This window comes from Mya arenaria, chromosome 3, assembly GCF_026914265.1.
Source record: "Mya arenaria isolate MELC-2E11 chromosome 3, ASM2691426v1".
NCBI classification, from domain to species: domain Eukaryota; kingdom Metazoa; phylum Mollusca; class Bivalvia; order Myida; family Myidae; genus Mya; species Mya arenaria.
The window spans coordinates 4,858,813-4,879,814 of record NC_069124.1 but is presented as its reverse complement, the minus strand read 5'-3'; the positions used below and the strand labels follow the sequence as shown (position 1 = coordinate 4,879,814).

The 21,002-nt window shown below is 34.8% G+C and overlaps 1 protein-coding gene across 1 annotated transcript in view; it reads left to right on the top strand.

Moving 5' to 3' along the window:
• Positions 1 to 21,002, top strand: part of LOC128227200 (gem-associated protein 5-like) — a 143,680-nt gene that overhangs the window by 96,438 nt on the left and 26,240 nt on the right. The window contains exons 21-24 of the mRNA XM_052937500.1: positions 873 to 1,020; positions 10,268 to 10,387; positions 13,156 to 13,366; positions 20,574 to 20,703. Coding sequence (XP_052793460.1) covers positions 873 to 1,020; positions 10,268 to 10,387; positions 13,156 to 13,366; positions 20,574 to 20,703 — 609 coding nt within the window. The remainder of the gene's footprint in view (positions 1 to 872; positions 1,021 to 10,267; positions 10,388 to 13,155; positions 13,367 to 20,573; positions 20,704 to 21,002) is intronic.

Genomic DNA, 21,002 nt, shown 5'->3' with positions numbered 1-21,002 from the left:
ATTACCACTGTCTGTGCACAGTGACATTGCCATGTATTACCACTGTCTGTGCACAGTGACATTGCCATGTATTACCAATGTCTTAGCACAGTGACATTGCCATGTATTACCAATGTCTTAGCACAGTGACATTGCCATGTATTACCACTGTCTTTGCACAGTGACATTGCCATGTATTACCACTGTCTGTGCACAGTGACATTGCCATGTATTACCACTGTCTGTGCACAATGAAATTGAGAGGTCTACCACTGTCTGTGCACAATGACATTGCCATGTTTTACCACTGTCTGTGCACAATGAAATTGAGAGGTCTACCACTCTTGGTTCACAACGAGATAGCCATGTCTTACCACTATCCGTGCACAATGGCATTGCCATTTCTACCAGTGCATTTTTTTTTGTACAAAATGTACCCAAACATTTCTTTTAACATGCAATTTTTCCTCTTATTTGTGAAAAATAAATCCATTTTAATTTCAGTAAGAACACAATTTCACACTATTCTGCAATTATTTACCATTGCCCTACACTGATCTAATTAAGGGATGAAGTGGGCACCACCAAAAAACATGCTATGTTAAGTGAAGGTGAAGTCAGAGAGTCCACTTCGTGAAAAAAACAAATAAGTTAAGAGTTCATTTTGACATTCTACAGAAAAATGGTACAAGCTAGAATGGTCTGGAGCTTCCCTACAGTGCTCACCCGTTTTCTGAAGAACGCTAGAATTGCTCTCTAACATAATCAAATGTCCAAAATAAAAGCATTCTGTGGAGAGTTTTGTATACTGACCCAACAAGACACTCAGACCGTATTATTCAATTTGGTAAAATGGTATTATAAAGCTTTACAATTATATGTCTGTATTCCAGCGTCATTCGACACCTGGACGTCTGTATGTGAGGACTACGCCATTCAGCTGGAATCTGACGGACAGTACCACAAGGCTGCAAGCTACTTCCTGGCATGTAGCAAGGTGTACGAGGCCATACGTCTTTTCAAGCGGCACAAGCTCTTTAAGTAAGTTCTGATCAGCTTAATCTTAAGTCTCATTTATAGATAATACATAATGTAAAGACAGCTTTAAGCTGAAAAGGAGCATACTCGAGACCATTTCCTTGGTAGGAAAACCATGGCTAAGTTTCTCAAAAATACTTAAGTATGGTAATAAGTAATAAATCAATTTCTATCTATAACAGCCTGATAAGATTTAAATCCATACATGCCATATCCCCCGGCGGGGGGAAAAATCCCCCGGAATTTCGATCCATCCCCTGGTCTCCCGGCGGGAGATAATAATCCCCCGGAATTTAAAAAAAAAAAAAAATTTTTTTTTTTTTTGTTAATTTTACATCATTCATTAATGACAAAGTCAAACCACAGTATGTGAGTGAAACTCTCCAAAAGTAAACATTTACAACAAGTGATCAATTAATTTGTAGTAATTATCAAAGGCAAAGAAATATTACTCTTTTGGAAGGAAGAAATTAATAATATTTATTCTATTCTCTTATTGTCTGAAAGTCATCAAAGCTGATAGAATTAAGCACAATTTTTTAAAAGACTTTGGGGGAAGGTAAATTTAATTTAATTGTCTCGAAAACATATTTTTCCAATGACATATTTTGTTTTGCAAGTGCATTACAGTATGACATGACAGTTTATCATAACAATATGATAAATCATGACATAAAATCATTCTGTATAATGAAAAAGTTAAGAGGTTTTCAAAGCAAACTATATGTGAATACATTTTTTCATACTTGCGTCTAAAAATACTTTAAAATTTCGCCAACTTAGACCTGCTAAAAAAATCCCCCTGAATACAACCAAAATCCCCCTGAATTTTCAGCCTTTTGAACAAATCCCCCTGAATGGTCTCCAGAAAATATGGCATGTGTGTAAATCTGATATGTTTTGACTCTGTTATAGCCATGTTATCCCATTTATTATGTAGATATTACATTTTTTGGTCTATATTTTAAACAATTCAATTTAAACAGCAAGAAATGTTCTAGAAAAGATTAATAACTCAAAATTTAACTCTGTTCTGTATTGTTTTATGCATACATATTAAGAACATTCATTAAAACCCTAAGATTTGTTTGTTAATTGTAAAACGAAGACAGAACAAACAAAAACAGAATTTAAGATAGACAGAAATAATTCCCCCCCTTTTTATTTGCCATTAAAGACATGTCCATAAAAAATATGTGCTTCCTGGAGGGAATCAAACCCAGTTCTTCGAGAGAGGCATTCAATATTCCAGTCCTAACTCTCTCTCACACAATTTACCAGTCTTAATTTTCACACAATATACTAATCTTAATTCTCGCTCACACAATATACCAGTCTTAACTCTCGCTTACACAATTTACCAGTCTTTACTCTTGCTCACATAATATACCAGTCTTAACTCTTTCTCATACAATAAACCAGTCTTAACTCTTGCTCATACAATATACCTGTCTTAACTTTTGCTCACAGAATAAAACAATCTAAACTCTGGGTCACACAATATACCAGTCTTAACTCTGGCTCACATAATATACCAGTCTTAACTCTTTCTCACACAATGTACCAGTCTTAATTCTCACTCACACATTAAACCAGTCTTAACTCTTTCGCACATAATAAACCAGTCTTAACTCTCTCTCACACAACTTACCAGTCTTAACTTTCACACAATATACCAAACTTAACTCTCGCTCACTCAATATACCAGTCTTATCTCTCGCTTACCCAATTTACCAGACTTAAGTCTCGCTCACACAATATACCAGTCTGAACACTTTTGCTCACACAATATACCAGTCTTTACTCTGGCTCACACAATATACTAGTTCAACTCTTGCTCATACAATATACCAGTCTTAATCCTCGCTCACACAATATACCATTCTTAACTCTGGCTCACACAATATACCAGTCTTAGCTCTGGCTCACACAATATACCAGTCTTAACTCTGGCTCACACAATATACCAGTCTTATCTCTTGCTTACACAATATACCAGTCTTTAACTCTGGCTCACACAATATACCAGTCTTTAACTCTGGCTCACACAATATACCAGTCTTTAACTCTGGCTCACACAATATACCAGTCTGAACTCTTGCTCATACAATATACATGTCTTAACTTTTGCTCACACAATATACCAGTCTTAACCCTTGCTCATACAATATACCAGTCTTTGCTCTGGCTCACACAATATACCAGTTTTTGCTCTGGCTCACACAATATACCAGTCTTAACCCTTGCTCATACAATATACCAGTCTTAACCCTTGCTCACACAATATACCAGTCTGAACTCTTGCTCATACAATATACCAGTCTTAACCCTTGCTCATACAATATACCAGTCTTTGCTCTGGCTCACACAATATACCAGTCTTTGCTCTGGCTCACACAATATACCAGTCTTAACCCTTGCTCATACAATATACTAGTCTTTGCTCTGGCTCACACAATATACCAGTCTTATCTCTCGCTCACACAATATACCAGTCTTAACTTTTGCTCACACCATATACCAGTCTTAACCCTCGCTCACACAATTTGCCGGTCTTTGGTCTTGCTTGCACAATATACCAGTCTGAACTCTTGCTCACACAATAAACCTGTCTTAACTTTTGCTCACACCATATACCAGTCTTAACCCTCGCTCACACAATTTGCCGGTCTTTGGTCTTGCTCACACAATATACCAGTCTGAACTCTTGCTCACACAATAAACCTGTCTTAACTTTTGCTCACACCATATACCAGTCTTAACCCTCGCTTACACAATATACCAGTCTTTGGTCTTGCTCACACAATATACGAGTCTGAACTCTTGCTCAAACAATATACCTGTCTTAACTTTTGTACACACAAAATACCAGTCTTAACTCGTGCCCATACAATAGACTGTTTTATACTGCTAATGGGATGCTAGCAAAGATAAGATGCAGGGAAAAAAGAATTTGGGATAACTCTTCAATACCAGTATTACCGCATCATATTTTGCTGAAAACTGGTACAGTATTAAACTGGGTTGATGTTTATATGTACTACATTACTCTACATTTGCAGGATTCTTATTTTCCTACAAGGCAGGTAATAACCATATGTTCAGAGATTTTAAGTTTACAGACATAATGATTATAAATACACCACATTAATTTGATATGAAGGTAGATAAAATTTATGGACCAATTTTCATAAAGATCAACATTTTATTACCTGTACTTTTATGGTAGAACCAATCAACGCTAAATTGGCTGTTCGTATCAAAATTGTAATGTTATAGTTTATAACATAACAAATATCATAGCACTAGACCTGAGCAGTATATAGTTCATCAAGAAATGAATATCGTATTTCTCAACACGAGGCATTAAGAATAGGATAATGTTTATTTGCAGTCTATTTGAAAGTCATAAAAATTATTACCAATACTATATAATGGTTGAAGAAAATGATTGACAAAACCCCGCCTTATTGGTCCTTTCAAATAGCTACATTCTTAATTTAGTTAACCAGATTTTCAACAAAAACCAGGCTATTAGAATGGTGTATGTTATTTTTGGTTGGTAAAGCAAGTGGGCTGCAGTCAAACTAGGAGCCTGCAGCAAATAACTTTAGTATCATTCATCATAATTATGGACACCAAACTTGGTGTAAAGAAAAAACATGTGTAGAGCTGGATTGAGATTGCTTTTGGGTCAGTTCTGTCAAAGGTCACTGTTACTTAAAATAGAAATTTGGTTTAGGGCAATTAATTTTTGTTCATCATATGAGCACCAAACTTGGTGTAAAGTTATATCATGTGGAGAGTTTGCTTTGGATTGCTTTTGAGTCCATTTCTAAATACAGAAATTTGGCTTCTGGCAAAAAATTAATAGTTTATTTCATTATATGGACACCAGACTTGGTATATATTAAGAACATATGGAAAGCTTGCTTGAGATTTTTTTGGGGCACTGTTCCGTTGAGTTCCCTTAGGATTGCTTTTAGGTCCATTCCGTCAAAGGTCGAGGTATCCGTTACTAAAAATACAAATTTGGTTTCTGGCAAATGACTACATTTTCTTTCATCATATGGACACCAAACTTTTTGTGAAGTAAGAACAAGTGGAGAGCTCACTTGGGATTGCTTTTAACTCTGATCTGTTGAAGGTCCTTTGGTATCAAATGATTTTAGTGACATATAGTGACCAAACTTGACCTTTGATGGGATTGTGTTTGGGGCCCCTAGGATAAAGGTCAAGGTCACTGTTAATAAAAATAGGAAAACTGTTAGTACTGAATACATTTAGTTAGACATGACTCATTGTGGCCAAACTTGGTATGTAGAATTGGTTTATGGAGACCTTTCAAGGGATTGCATTAATAGCCCTTAGGGTCAAGGTCAATGTCACTGTTACTAAATATAGAAAAATGGTTAGTACAAAATGACTTTAGATAGGATTGACATATCATGACCAAACTTGGTATGTAGGAAGAGTTTATGGAGACCTTTCATGGGAATGCAATGGGGTCCCCTAAGGTCAAGGTCACTGTTACTAAAAAAAGAAAAACAGTTAAAACTGAATAACATAAGTCATGGCTGACATATTGTGACCAAACTTGGTATGTAAGATGGGTATATAGAGGACTTTTATTTGATTTTGGGGTCCCCTAGAGTCAAGGTAACTGTACCTAAAATGAAAAAATAAACCTTTTTTAAACTGATTCTCTCACAAATGAAGGCTGAAGTTCTTCAGTCAGTCATTGAATACCTGGTTTCGTCCCATTGTGGTGTTTCTGTTTGATTGATTCATTTGTCATTTGTTATGTGTACACATTTTCAGGTGTAAGATAAAAATGTCAATATTATTAAAATCAGGACATTATAAGTCAGTAACTAAAATTATTTCAACCATTTTATATTTGTCATTTATTTGGCGGTCTGTATGAATATCATTGTTCATCTTACTGTGAATGGACAAATGTATTCCTACATGCGCTGTCATTGGCTGAGCCAGACTTGAAGAAATGAGTTTTGTATGGACCTCCAAATAACTTGTGTATAAAAAAATCAACTCCATTTGATATCGATAATCAAACTGAAACGGACCAAGCATTTCAATTTACTATCAGACACTAATCGAATGTTCATAATATTATTTGGGATTATATTCTTTATACATAGTATCATTTTGATCATTTAAATGTTTAAAAATGGAATCAGTAAGTGTGATACTATTGTCTTGCTTTTTGGAAAAAATTTCCTTTAACTTTTACTGTCTTTACTAATTTAACGAAAAAACATTGCAACATTTCATTTAGAGTTCATCACTTCAATGTTACAGGCTAATCAGAGCCAAGTATTTTGTGCCCTCTATTATGGTTATTGGTGTATGTATGACTTAGTGGCTTCATATTTAGGGGTTTGACATCATACCTAATGATATACTTGCCTTCATGAGAGTTTTCATGAAAAATTATTAGTCTGTTTTAGCTCATGTCCTACAAAGAAATCAAATGTATTAATTCCTACAGTAGCTAAATGTGTTTGTTTTTTTGTTATACATGTATTTGAGACCTATATTAATTGTCTTGGGATGTGTGTATGTGAAGTTGAAAATGTCTTCATTATTTCTTGTAGGTTTTCTTCTGCTGTTTCTGTTTTAATTCCTTTCATTATTTCCTAGAATTGTGTTTATTTTTCATCATTCAAGTGCTGAAGACAAGGTTAGAAATTCACAAAGTAGAATGTTTTCACCTTGTTAAGATTTAAAGCCTGGAATAACATCTGCTTCTTTTCACTAGTATATAATGTCTTCTAGTTTTCAGACACATTTTTGTGTTATTATGTAATGTCAACCGTTTGTCAAGTACTCGTGTAGTTTGCGGACTTGGCAGATTTCTTTGCCAAAGGTCTTTCTCGCATATTATATGATTTTTTTTGTCAGAATTAACTTTTCAAATGATTGCGTAAGACAGAAATAGCTGTAACTGGAAACAGATGAAGTGGAATGTTAATGCTGCAACACGTCCTTGAATCTATTTCTAATTTTTTTCGCAAAACAACAGTACAACTTTTTTGCACTCATTAGAGTTTAATAGGAATGCATTAAAAATAGTTCAATTGAGTTGTTTCCAATTGAGATGTTTTTAAGGGTGAGGTTTTTATGAAACATGTGGTAAAGTAGGCCACGATACTGACTCAAGCAGGGGGGGGATGCAGGATTTGACGTTAGAGGGTGCATAACTTAAGGGTGTAACCTTTTGACTTTTGCCTTTCTCTCCAATCTGAAATTTATTTTATTTAAAGTGTTGGCAGGGCAGTGTGGGGGTACTCACCCTCATATTTTATTTTAACAGTATCTAGTCGGAAATGGTGCATTTTGTGTGTATTTTATTACTTTTTTTCTCTTTAATTGAAATAAAAAGTTCATTTGGATGATTTTAGGGGGGTAGGGGCATGCCAGGTGCTCTCCCCCCCCTCCCCACTTGGATCCCAAAGTGTCCAGTCCCTTATCAATCCTATTGAATTGTTGGAGGATGTTGGACAAAGGTTATCAAAGGGATATCCATTGGATTATACAACAGTGTGCCATTATTATTGACAAAATATAATTCCTTAATTGGTCAATTTGTTAGGTGAGTGAGAACCAGCTTCATGTAGGCCGGATCAGTATATGCACTTGATTTATCAATATATCAATCAGATAGTTTGGCCTGTTCACCTGCACATGCAGTGTCCCTGTACATGCACCCCTTAGTAGAATTTATGTGTTCTCTTGTCCTTAGTAGAATTTATGTGTTCTCTTGTCCTTAGTAGAATTTATGTGTTCTCTTGTCCTTAGTAGAATTTATGTGTTCTCTTGTCCTTAGTAGAATTTATGTGTTCTCTTGTCAGTCATTGAAGGGATTCCGAAGAAAATGAACTTGATTAATTTTGTTTTCTGCAAAACCATAAAAAAAACCCATATAAATTAAGAAGCCTGATATCAAATAACTTGAGTTGTCTAGACTGAGCTGATGTTGGAATTATACTGGTGTTGAAGCATTGATGAGTCTCATTGATGAGTCTATCAGTTGACACTGTGCCTGTCATTCTGCAAGTTTGTCTTCGTCTGTTTGATGTTCTCTAATCATTTCTTAGAATATTCCTTTCTTGATTCAAGTGCTTAATATTCAAGGTTAGAATTCACACCTAAGATTTTAAGATTTTTTAGCAGTGTAACAAAACATTAAATTTAAAGTGTACTTTGAAAATTAAGTATTTAACTTTTGACTAGTTTTCAGTCATATTTTTTGCTTTTATTCCAAATGATATAGCATTAAGTCACCATTTTGTCAAGTGATCACAATGTTATCAATCAAAGTTGTCTAGAATTCCAATCAGTGCTGTAAAAAACACACAACAAAAATTGATTTTTGTGAATCTCTATCAATTACCTATTTGAAATGTACAACTACTGTACACTCCCTTCTATTTCAATTCCATGACACAGAAATACATATTCAATAGTTTTCACAGTTTCTTTTGACAAGCTTTTGTGTCATGCTATTTTTTTCCTGGAAAGCAGTTAAGCTTTTTTAAACAAGTGTTATAATTCTTGTTGTGTCAAATAAATGCAACTGATATTCGTGCAACTGGAATAAGTTGGGGTTTTTTTTAGATCAATGATAGCTTTGCTTTCAGAGAGCTTTCACCTTGACCCTGGCTGTCAAGGTCAAACTTATAGGCCAAGCTCACTGGTCAAGGTCAAAGAAGTAATACCTAATGTAAGCCTGCTGAAATGTTCACATTTCTACTATCTCTGACATTGATGAATTATGAAAAGATTGAAAAAGTATCATGATGTTCAAAAATCTTCTTGAACCCCAAACCCAGGTCCTTAGCATCAATGTGAAGGTCACATTTAACTTAGATTGACCTTGTCCCGCAAAGACGCATTAAAAGGGCTTCAGTGTTAAGCAAAAAGTTAAAAGTACACCAATTTTTCAACCATTATTATCAGATTCAAGGATGAAAAGCTTGTAGGTATGTTGTTTACCAGAATCAAATCAAATGTTCAGCTGTTCAGGAAGTGGAGTTGACAACTCATGGCGGAAACCGTGTAGAAACAATTGTTTACTATTATGTACCAGAGGTTTCATACCAGTTTCACATCGTGTGCCTCTGACAGGTCATTTGTGTTAATGTCACTTTGTGCCAAGCATGAATGAGATGTAAAATGCATTCAACAATCATTTTTTAATCTTATTTGTAATCCAACCAGATTGCAATTGATAATGTTAAAATAAGCATGCAGCTGCATTTTGTTGCAGATTTGCTGCATGTTTTACAGGTATCAAGCAGTTTTTGAAGTGTTCAGTTACATGCTAATTAAAACATCATCTCAAATCATGTCCGACATTGCTCAAGGAGTTCTGATGAGTTTTATCTCTGGTGCATATGAAGTTGACATGCATATCATGCATTGAAACTCTGTTCATTGACTTCTTGATATCAGTTATTTAGGACAGGTCATATAAGTTCAGATGATTGTAATGCACAGAAGATGTATTTATCCATACTTAACAACTTGTAGCTCTGTATAAATTATATGTTATTAAGCGCGAACATGGTTATTTAGTTTTACCGTAAAGTAATTGCTCCAGCATGTTGGGAAATGTTTTTCTTACCTTGGCTCTCCCCTTAAAAAAAATCAGATTGTATGATTACACTGTGGCCCTACCATGGGCCCTGTAGAATATGTGCATGATAGCATTATGGGCCTACCATGGGTCCTATAGAATATATGCATGATAGCATTATGGGCCTACCATGGAACCTGTAGAATATATGCATGATAGCATTGTGGCCCTACCATGGGCCCTGTAGAATATGTGCATGATAGCATTATGGGCCTACCATGGGCCCTGTAGAATATGTGCATGATAGCATTATGGGCCTACCATGGGCCCTGTAGAATATGTGCATGATAGCATTATGGGCCTACCATGGGCCCTGTAGAATATGTGCATGATAGCATTATGGACCTACCATTGGGCCCTGTAGAATATGTGCATGATAGCATTGTGGGCCTTAGAATATGTGCATGATAACATTGTTGCCAGGTAAAAAATACTTAACAATTATAAGTTGTGATGTGTATTATATTTAGCTGAGAGGCAATAGCTCAATCCGAGAGTTGACTATCTTTTGAAGGAGCTATATACCCTTAATGTGCCTTGCAAAATCACATGAAAACACCAGCTACATGTATATTCTTTCTATTCCAGGGAGGCAATAGCTCTAGCGAAGGTGAGATTATCCCCCTTGGATCCTGCCCTGGAAGAGTTATACACCCTCTGGGCCCAGCAACTCACCAAGGATGGCAACTATGAGCAAGCTGCCAAATGGTATAATAGAGGTCTTCACATGTTCACAGGGAAACTGGCTAATTTTTTTATAGTTTCAAAGGCATAGTGAGCTCTGGAGCAGTGAAGCCATTGGTCTATTCTTGCTCTGAGCTTTTTCAATGATAAGAACTTGCATCAAAAATCATGTTACCAAAGAATCAAGTACTTTCTCAATTTGAGTAAATCATTTAAATCTTGTATATAAATAGAAAGGAAACAAATTCTGGTTATTTCTTAATTTGTGATTTCAAGAAACTGGCGTAAGGTTATCACCAAAGGTAAATGGTTTTTAATCACAGCTGATTTTGAAACTTTATCTTATTTGCCACATAAAAAAGCACTTCAGAGCTCATGTTTAGTACATTAATGCAACATAAAAAACCTTCACCTCTACAATTACATTAACAAGTACATAAAATGAATAGTATAGGATTTTACATAATTAAAATTGAGCATTGAAATGTTTTTGTCAATAATGAAATTGATTTTTCAGGGAGTAAAATGGTAACTTTTAAAAAGGAGGGCATTAACTTTACATGCATTTGATAAAAGTGTGATTGCCTAAAAGATATATTTCCAACCTTGAGATTCTTCTGGTGTTAGATCAATATCTTTATCTATCGGTAATGAAGTCACTTTTCAGATAAAAAAAGAAGAAAAGAACATGTGCTTTAAAGGCGCACAAATTGGTTGATGGCAAAAAAAAACATTTTAATGCATTATCATGTTTAATTCATTTGACTTTAATGATTAAAACAAAAAAGACATGATTTATGTTCAGAATAAAATAAATATTAGCAACATTGAGGTGCTATTTAAACTTGGAAATTTTTGTCCATATAGCTGTTGATTAAAATACAAATAAACGCTAATATTTTTGATCTGTATGCAAAACACATGCTGTGTTTTGTTTGAATCATTCAAGTCAAATGAGGTAATCATGGAAATGCATTATTTGTTTGCATAATCCTATATTGTGCCACTTTAAACATGTGGTTTATTTTGGTGTGGACTTGATGCAATACAAAGTGAAAACATTTCAAACTAGAATTTATAAACAAATTAATATTGAGTTGTTTCTAATGTTTCACATTAAAACATGACATGTTTTGAGAGATTGGGAGTAATGAATCTGTTTGATACACACATTTTGATTAATGCCTGTAGTATTTCCGACAAGCACATTTTCTGCAATGTAATCTTTATAACATTAATCATTTAAGTTTCAACATTTTTGAATGCCAGTTTATTATGTTTCTCTTAAAGGGATAGTGTGGTATATCCGGTGCCATTCCTTCAATATGCAATGCCATCTATTCAATATCCAGTACCATTCCTTCAATATGCAATGCCATCTATTCAATATCCAGTACCATTCCTTCAATATGCAATGCCATCTACTCAATATCCAGTACCATTCATTCAATATGCAATGCCATCTATTCAATATCCAGTACCATTCCTTCAATATGCAATGCCATCTATTCAATATCCAGTACCATTCCTTCAATATGCAATGCCATCTATTCAATATCCAGTACCATTCCTTCAATATGCAATGCCATCTATTCAATATCCAGTACTATTCCTTCAATATGCAATGCCATCTATTCAATATCCAGTACCATTCATTCAATATGCAATGCCATCTATTCAATATCCAGTACCATTCATTCAATATGCAATACCATCTATTCAATATCCAGTACCATTCCTTCAATATGCAATGCCATCTATTCAATATCCAGTACCATTCATTCAATATGCAATGCCATCTATTCAATATCCAGTACCATTCATTCAATATGCAATGCCATCTATTCAATATCCAGTACCATTCATTCAATATGCAATGCCACCTATTTAATATCCAGTACCATTCATTCAATATGCAATGCCATCTATTCAATATCCTGTGCCATTCATTCAATATGCAATGCCATCTATTCAATATTCAATATCCTTTACCATTCATTCAATATGCAATGCCATCTATTTAATATCCAGTATGATTCATTCAATATGCAATGCCATCTATTCAATATCCAGTACCATTCATTAAATATGCAATGCCATCTATTCAATATCCAGTACCATTCCTTCAATATGCAATGCCATCTATTCAATATCCAGTAATATTCATTCAATATGCAATGCCATCTATTTAATATCCAGTACGATTCATTCAATATGCAATGCCATCTATTCAATATTCTGTGCCATTCATTTAATATGCAATGCCATTTATTTAATGTCTTGTGCCATTCATTATTAATGCAATTCCTTCAATTTAATATCCAGTGCCATTCATTCAATATGCAATGCCATGTTTTCAATATCCAGTGCCATTCATTCAATATGCAATGCCGTCTATTCAATATCCAGTACCACTCATTCAATATGCAATGCCATCTATTCAATACCCAGTATTATTCATTTAATATGCAATGCCATCTAATGTTGTGTGCCATTCATTCTTAATGCAATTCCTTCCATTCAATATGCAATGCCATCTATTCAATATCCAGTATCATTCATTCAAAATGCAATGCCATCTATTCAATACCCAGTATTATTCATTTAATATGCAATGCCATCTATTTAATGTCGTGTGCCATTCATTCTTAATACAATTCCTTCCATTCAATTGTCAGTGCCATTCATTCAGTATGCAATGCTATCTATTCAATACTCAATGCCATCTATTCAATATCCAGTACCAATATGCATTAAGCCTCTATTTAATGACTATAACCATCTGTTTACAGTCACCTGGCCATGAAGCAGGTGCAGGATGCTGCCAAACTTTTGGCGCGCCGTTATGACCAGTCCAGCTTGCGGACTGCTGCCCACATCTCGATGATTGGCAATGATCGACAGCACGGCCTCATGTATACTCAGCGTGTTGTCACACAACACCTCACACAGAATGAGTGGGGAGAGGTGTACAGCTTCCTGAATAGCAAGAAAGACCTTCAGGTGAGTGTTAATGTTTGAGCTAATAGTGTGCAGGAGTTAAATGAATGGAGTATTTATTCTACATTAATTTTTCCTTGACTCACATGTATAGGAGTTGGATAATTGGCATAACTACATATGAGTATAATTTTTGGAAACAAAGATTTGTTTTTGATTTATTTTTTTGGTTTGAGGGGGGGTCTTATAATTACGACCATTGTTTGTTTTTATTAAACATGTTTTATTACATACTTTAGCATGCTTCTATAAAAAATAATTTCTGGAATGTTAACTAAGGTATAGAGGTCTGTCAATTTCCACGCAAACCATAAGCTTTTCTGCAATGATAAACAAATTCTGTGGAACCTGTGGGGACAGGCCCAGTGGCCAAAACACAACTGCATTGATCTTATTTTGGTATTCAAATGATTTTTTAAAAAAAAATTGAGGGCAAACAAACTGAATATTCATAAGAAAAACTCACACAATTTAAACCAGACCACTATCTATATGGAAGTATTATTAAAATGGTAAATCAGGAAGAGTTCCACAAATCCCCAAGTCCTATATTGTGCATTCCAAAAAACAAAAACATTTAACTGTTTCTCAAAAATAGAAAATGTAAACTTGTGGCTGTGTGGAAATAAGCTGACACAGTGTCAAGCATTAAATCATTTTAGTGCAATATTAAAAGAGTATCGTGATATTTAATACCTAATAATATTTCAGCTATTTCTCTAGCCTAATCATTACATGTATCTTTTACAAAAAGGTAAGGATTAGTTGTAATATTAACATGAGATTTAATAAAACACCCTATTGTGACATTGTTCAAATTTGCCTTATACGTGATTGAAGGTTATTCTAAGCTAAAACACATCTATTTAATTGAGGCTTGATTAATGATCGAATGTTGGAACTGGTATATCTTTGCACAGTTTGTTATTTGATATGTTATAAAATTATGCATTTATAATTCTGGACCTGTTGCAATACAATGTGCCTATTGTTATGGGCTATTACAGGTGTATAATATTGTCATTATCCCGACAATTAACTAGTTGAAGGTTAAATTGTCATATTTAATTATAAAAGATAAAATATTTTGAATACATTGACTGAAATGACTTTATCCTTAATTCTAACAATTTTCTTACTTGATTGATATAGAAAAATAATTAATCATAATCTTTAAGAACTTACTTAAGCCTTTTATAAAAAAGCAAACTTAAATATGTGAAATATATCCTGGGCTATAAATTTTGTTTAAAAAAAAATCAAGTGAAATATTGCTTCTATGCTAATTACAACAAAACTGTGTGTGATTAACTGTTATGTTCTTTGAAGTGTTAATCATCCAGTTAGATTATTGAGAAACTGATGGCATGACACAAACAGAAAATTGAATGAGGAACACAATGGCCAGTGATTTTTTTTTAAAATAATTTTACTGTCTGTGCCTTTTTAATGGGAAAATTTGCGCGAAAAGTCCAAAAATTGGGAAAATTGTAACATTGTCATTTTACAAAAAAAAAAAAATTCTGCTTTTACTGAGATTATTATATATTATATGTGTCCATACAGACTTTTTCTATAACATGGTGATGCAAGACAGCAATTAACAAGCTTGTCTGACTTTTTTATCTTCTTATATTAAACATTGATGATTAATATGAATACTGTACTGAGAAATGCATTTTCGAATTCAAAACACTACTCACGACAACATGTTTGAACTGGTAGTTAATTGTGTGTCCATGTAATTGAAGTCTGTGTATTAAGTTTTGCACTCAAAATCTAATTTAGTCATTATTTAGAACGAAATAGTTTAGTACAAAACATTGAGGTACTTAAAACAAACATAAATAAATTTTCCTTTGGTGCTGTAAAACTACTGAATACCATACTTCATTGACTATGGCAACAATTGTCAGGTTAAACGTGTATTTTGCATTACGAAAAACTGAAAGTAAACCGAAAGTGAACTGTTAATTAAAACCGGAAGCAGGAAAATAACAGTACGTCCTGCAAAATATTCCTGGCAAAAAAAGACTGTTACCCGGACCGGATTTTACCGAATACGAGGACGGATAATATCTGAAAGTTTGCTATCAAAAAATGTATGAAATAAAAATAACTTAAATGAAATGCGAAATTAACTTTGCAGGTTAAAATTGTAAGTAAAAAGAAACTCAGGAAAAAGGGGAAAAATGAATTCTGTTTTTGGGAAAAACTGGCAATTTTTTGGGAAAAATGGAGGCTTTTTGGCTAGGGGAAAGGGCCGATATTCGGCCCTAAAATAAGCCAAAAAAAATCACTGATGGCTTTTGTATTACCATGCTATTTTTTATCATTCATGGTCTGTTTATAGCTGGCACTGTGGCAGGATACTTTCATAAAGAAATATGCATTTTTAGCTCGACTATTCGAAGAATAGGTGGGCTATACTACTCGCCCCAGCGTCGTCGTCGGCGTCCGGTTAAAGTTTTAGGGTAAGTTGGGATTTTCACTTATAAGTCCAATACCCTACATTCAATTGACTTAATACTTCACACAGTTGTTCAGGGCCATCACATGATGAGGTTAGATAACTCCATATTATTCTTCACACAGATTATGGCCCCTGGTTGACTATAGAACTTAGGTTAAAGTTTTAGGGCAGGTTGGGATATTTATTAATAACTTCTATACCCTTTGTTTAATTGACTTAATACTTCACACAGTTGTTCAGGACCATCACACAATGAGGTTACATAACTCCATATCCTTAATACAAGTTATGGCCCCTGATTGACTTAGGTTAAAGTTTTAGGCAAGTAAAAGTTAAGGGCAAGTTGGGATTTTAATAAAAAAACTTCTATACCGTTCATTAAATGCACTTAATAGAATTCAAAATTATTTGCGACCATCTTACAATAAGAAACATAACTCCATTTAATCTAAATATAAATTATGGCCCTTGAATTTAAAAAAAAATAAATATTTTAATTTCTTTTGAAAGGCATATTTGTATATTCTTAACCACATTTTCATAATGGATAATCAAGTTATTTGAATGACTTGCGTCATTGTTTGGGCGGGCTGGTGGGAGGGCAGCATCAAAGTCACCTTATGTATCGAATGATTTTAGTTAGGTTTGACATAAAGAGACCAAACTTGGTAATATTACATCGTTATTGTAATCTAAGTCAAACCGGCGCGCTGTCTTACGACGGCTCTTGTTATGTTTCTGCTATCTGCTACTTAGAAATATCAATGTTGACTATGCCAGGAGTATGTAGCTCTTATTCAAATGTACTTTTGCCTTGCTTTAAACATCACTGGGAAAAACACACTTGGAAAATGAAAATAATTTTATCATGAGCTCAAAAAACATGTCAGTAATTTTCTTAGAGATTTGTGGTGGGGATTTTTATATTTGAATAACTGTTAATTTTATTTCTTTTAATGCCCTCCTTCCAAGAAGAGGGGGTATATTGCTTTGCACATGTTGGTAGGTTGGTCAGTCGGTAGACCAAAGCTTGTCCGAGTGATAACTTGACAATTTCTAGACATATGGTCATCAAACTTGTCATGAAGGGTGGGTCTGACTAGTAGATGACCCCTATTAGGGTCATCTGGTCAAAGCTCAAGGTCACAGTGACCTTTAATGGTAAAATGTTGTCTAAGATTGTCCGAGTGATAACTCTACAATGCCTAGACATATGGTTATCAAACTTGACAAGTAGATAACCCCTTTGATTTTAGGAATCATCAGGTTATAGGTCAAGGTCACAGTGTCCTTGAATGAGAAAAAGTTGTTTGAGTGATTATTCGACAATGCCTGCACCCAAGACCCTCAAACTTGACTTGGGGCTTAGGCCTGATCAGTAGATGAGCCCTATTGATTTTAGAGGTCATTGGGTCAAAGGTCTTAGGATAGATTGACCTTGAATGCAAAAAGCTTGTCTGTGTGATAACTTGACAATGCATGCATAATGGCCCTCAAACTTGACATTTAGGTTTTGGGTGACCTGTTGATGACCCCTTTCGGATTTTGAGGTCATAGAGTCAAAGGCGAAGGTCATAACTCATATTCATAAAAATTTATGTCATAATTACTTATTCCCTGCTGGTAAGAGGATACATTTTTATATGCAAATATCAGTCATCATCAGAAAATTATTAAAAACGGTACCTTCTATCCTCACACTTTGAATGGTTATAATCTTAAAACTGCCTCAAAGGCATCCAATGTCAGTGACAAATCAGCTGTCATTTCGGTCCATGCATATTTCATTCAGTTGTCCAAATAATCCTGACAACATGGTGCTCTGGGGGGGGGGGGGGCATAATGTTTGACAAACATCTCTTGTTGCAATATGATTAATCCACTCTTAATAAGATTTAAAATTGTATTTGCCGTCAGGTGAAACATACTTCCATATTTAAATCTGATGTTCATGATTTGCCTGAATATATCTTTTATTTCAAGGAAAAAAATATCACAAGGAGTCACAGCAAAATTTGATATTATTTTGCTGTAACCGAAGTATTAAAATTTGCTTTAATTTTTTGTAGATAAATAAGACATGAGTTGGAAAAAAGTATAGAATGAGTGTAGTAATCATATATTAAACCACCTTAAACATAATTGTTGACATGATTGTTGACATTATAATTGCTCAAATGACACAGAATGTAGCAATTCCGTAATGTTGGAAGCAAAACTGTTCCTAAGGTAATGAGAAATAGGATGATCACCATTTTTGTTAAGATTGTCTTTAAAGTGCCTGACTGTATGACCCAAAAAAGACTGCAAACCCTTACTGTGAAATATTTGGCTTGTCTGTTATACTGCTATCTACTCTATGCCCCACAAAAAAAAAATGGCCCCATATTTTTTACTGTGAAATCATTGCTTTGGCATTCTGCAGTTAATCTATGACCCACAAATTCCCTCATATTTTTACTGTGAAATCTTTACTTTGGCGTTCTGCAGTTAAAATTATGACCCACAAATTGCCTCATATAGTTACTGTGAAATCTTTGCTTTGGCATTCTGCAGTTAACTCTAGGACCCTCAAATCACCCAATATTGCTACTGTGAAATCTTTGGCTTGGCATACTGCAGTTAATGCAATGACCCGCAAATCTCACCATACGGTTATTGTAGATTTTTGGCTTGGCATACTGCAGTTAATGCAATGACCCGCAAATCTCTCCATACCGTTTCTGTGAAATCTTTGGCTTGGCATACTGCATTTAATGCAATAATCCACATTTGCCCCCTACAGTTTCTGTGAAATCTTTGGCTTGGCATGCTGCTGTATGCAATTTGTGCCACTAGGAACAACAGGTACAACTAGGAACAAGTTATTTTTATTTACCTGAAACATTTTTGAAAGTCATTAAGGGTAAAAGCATGCATTTTGATACTTCTTTACATGTTTACTTTCTGCTTTCACCAGCGCATCTATAAATCAGTGACATCATGCTAAGAGTTTCAAAAATATTTGGTTTCCTTTCTCTAAATTCCCAGACTGATTGTTGTTATACTAACAAGACACACTATTATTTCAGAACAGGCCTGTTTTAACCTTGCCAGTCTTTTTGCATGTGCCAGATTTAATTCTGTTGTTTTGCTCCTAAAATACTAAGTCTCTGAATTACTTTTCTGTTTGGTGATTTTATTATCACCGAAGGCACATAGTTATAACGGAGACAAATTACATTGTCTAACTTGTTTTTGAAATTAATTGATTAAATTTTCAGAGAGAAATGTGCCGTCTTAGGAATTAGCTTTATAATTATGTATAGCTTCCTTCTTCTTAAAATGCAAATACTATAATGTCTGAGTCATCGAACGAAAGTCATGTTCTATATGAAATGTATCCACTGTCTCTAGTTATAAGCAGTGCCTCTGTGAGACGGTGTGCCAAGAGCGGACAGTCCTGCAAGTTCTTAGTCTTGAGTCTGACATGAATTGTATGAGACTTGTTCCACTGTTTAACACCTGTCTTGTTCCACTATGTAACACCTGTCTTGTTCCACTATGTAACACCTGTCTTGTTCCACTATGTAACACCTGTCTTTTTCCACTATGTAACACCTGTCTTGTTCCACTATGTAACACCTGTCTTGTTCCACTATGTAACACCTGTCTTGTTCCACTATGTAACACCTGTTTTGAGCCTTATCATGTCTTGACTTCTGAGACATGTGCGACTATGTAACACCTGTCTTGTTCCACTATGTAACACCTGTTTTGAGCCTTATCATGTCTTGACTTCTGAGACATGTGCGACTATGTAACACCTGTCTTGTTCCACTATATAACACCTGTTTCGAGCCTTACATGTATTATCTGAGACTTGTTCCACTATGTAACACCTCCTGAGCCTTACATGTATTGTCTTCTGAGACTTGTTCCATTATGTAACACCTCTCTTGAGCCTTATATGTATTGTCTTCTGAGACTTGTTCCACTATGTAACACCTGTCTTGAGTCTGACATGTATTGTCTTATAAGACTTGTTTCACTATGCAACATCTGACTTGAGCCTGACATGTTTTGTCTTCTGAGACTTGTTTCACTAAGTAACTTCTGTCTTTAACCTGACATATTTTGTCTTCTGAGACTTGTTCCACTATGTAACACCTGTGTTGTTCTTTTTCACAGATTCATTCAAAGATAAGCAGCTTGAATGAGATGTGCCAGGTGCTGACAGTCTCATAGGATCTTAATCCATATCAATTATGTCTCAAACTTTATGTCAATCATCTCCAGGTGAACCCAACCACAAGCAGACTGCATGCAGGCTCATAGCAGTGGGCATACTGAAATGTATTGTACTGGTATATAACATCTTAGACTTGTTTCAGATTGAGACACCTGTCTTGTTCTGCTTGTCTGTGGGTGTTTCTAGCCACAAGCAGCCTGCATGATATACTGATACAACATTTGTTATCATAGGACTAGATATTGGCATGTTTATTTTTAAATGTTCGACTTCTCGGCTTGTTCTAGAAGTTTTCACTGTATTACTGTATCATTGATAATATCCGACACTTGTCTCACAATTTAGGGCATGACTTGTTCTACAGCAGTCTTCATGGGATGTGGTGAGAGCAGCTAACTATACTGGCCATTCTTCAGTCCAGGATCATGAGACATAAAAACACTCGATATAATTATTATTATTTTTATTATTATTATTATTATTATTATTTTGTTGTTGTTTTGTAGGTGTACCTAGCTACAAGCAGTCTCCATGAGATGCTCTGTGAGGAGCTAACAACACTTGACATCCTAGGGCTGGACCCTGCTGTGTTCACCACATTGGACCAAAGGAACTCCAGCAAGACCATGCTGCCTGGTAGGTTTACAAAGTATTTGATGCATTATCAAATACAGATAAGTTAGGTGTACCGGAAGAGGATTCAGCGTAAGGTAGAGTATAAATGTCTACAAAAGGGATTTTCTACTGTCATCATACAAACTCACAAATACAATTGGCAAGCTTTTTCTGTAGTTATTTGATAGTGTACATAGTAATTGACATGTTAAGGTTATATTTTTTATAAACAACAGAGTAGCATTCAACACCAGAATATGGTGCTGTTATATTACCTGTTTTGAGCCTTACATGTATTATCTGAGACTTGTTCCACTATG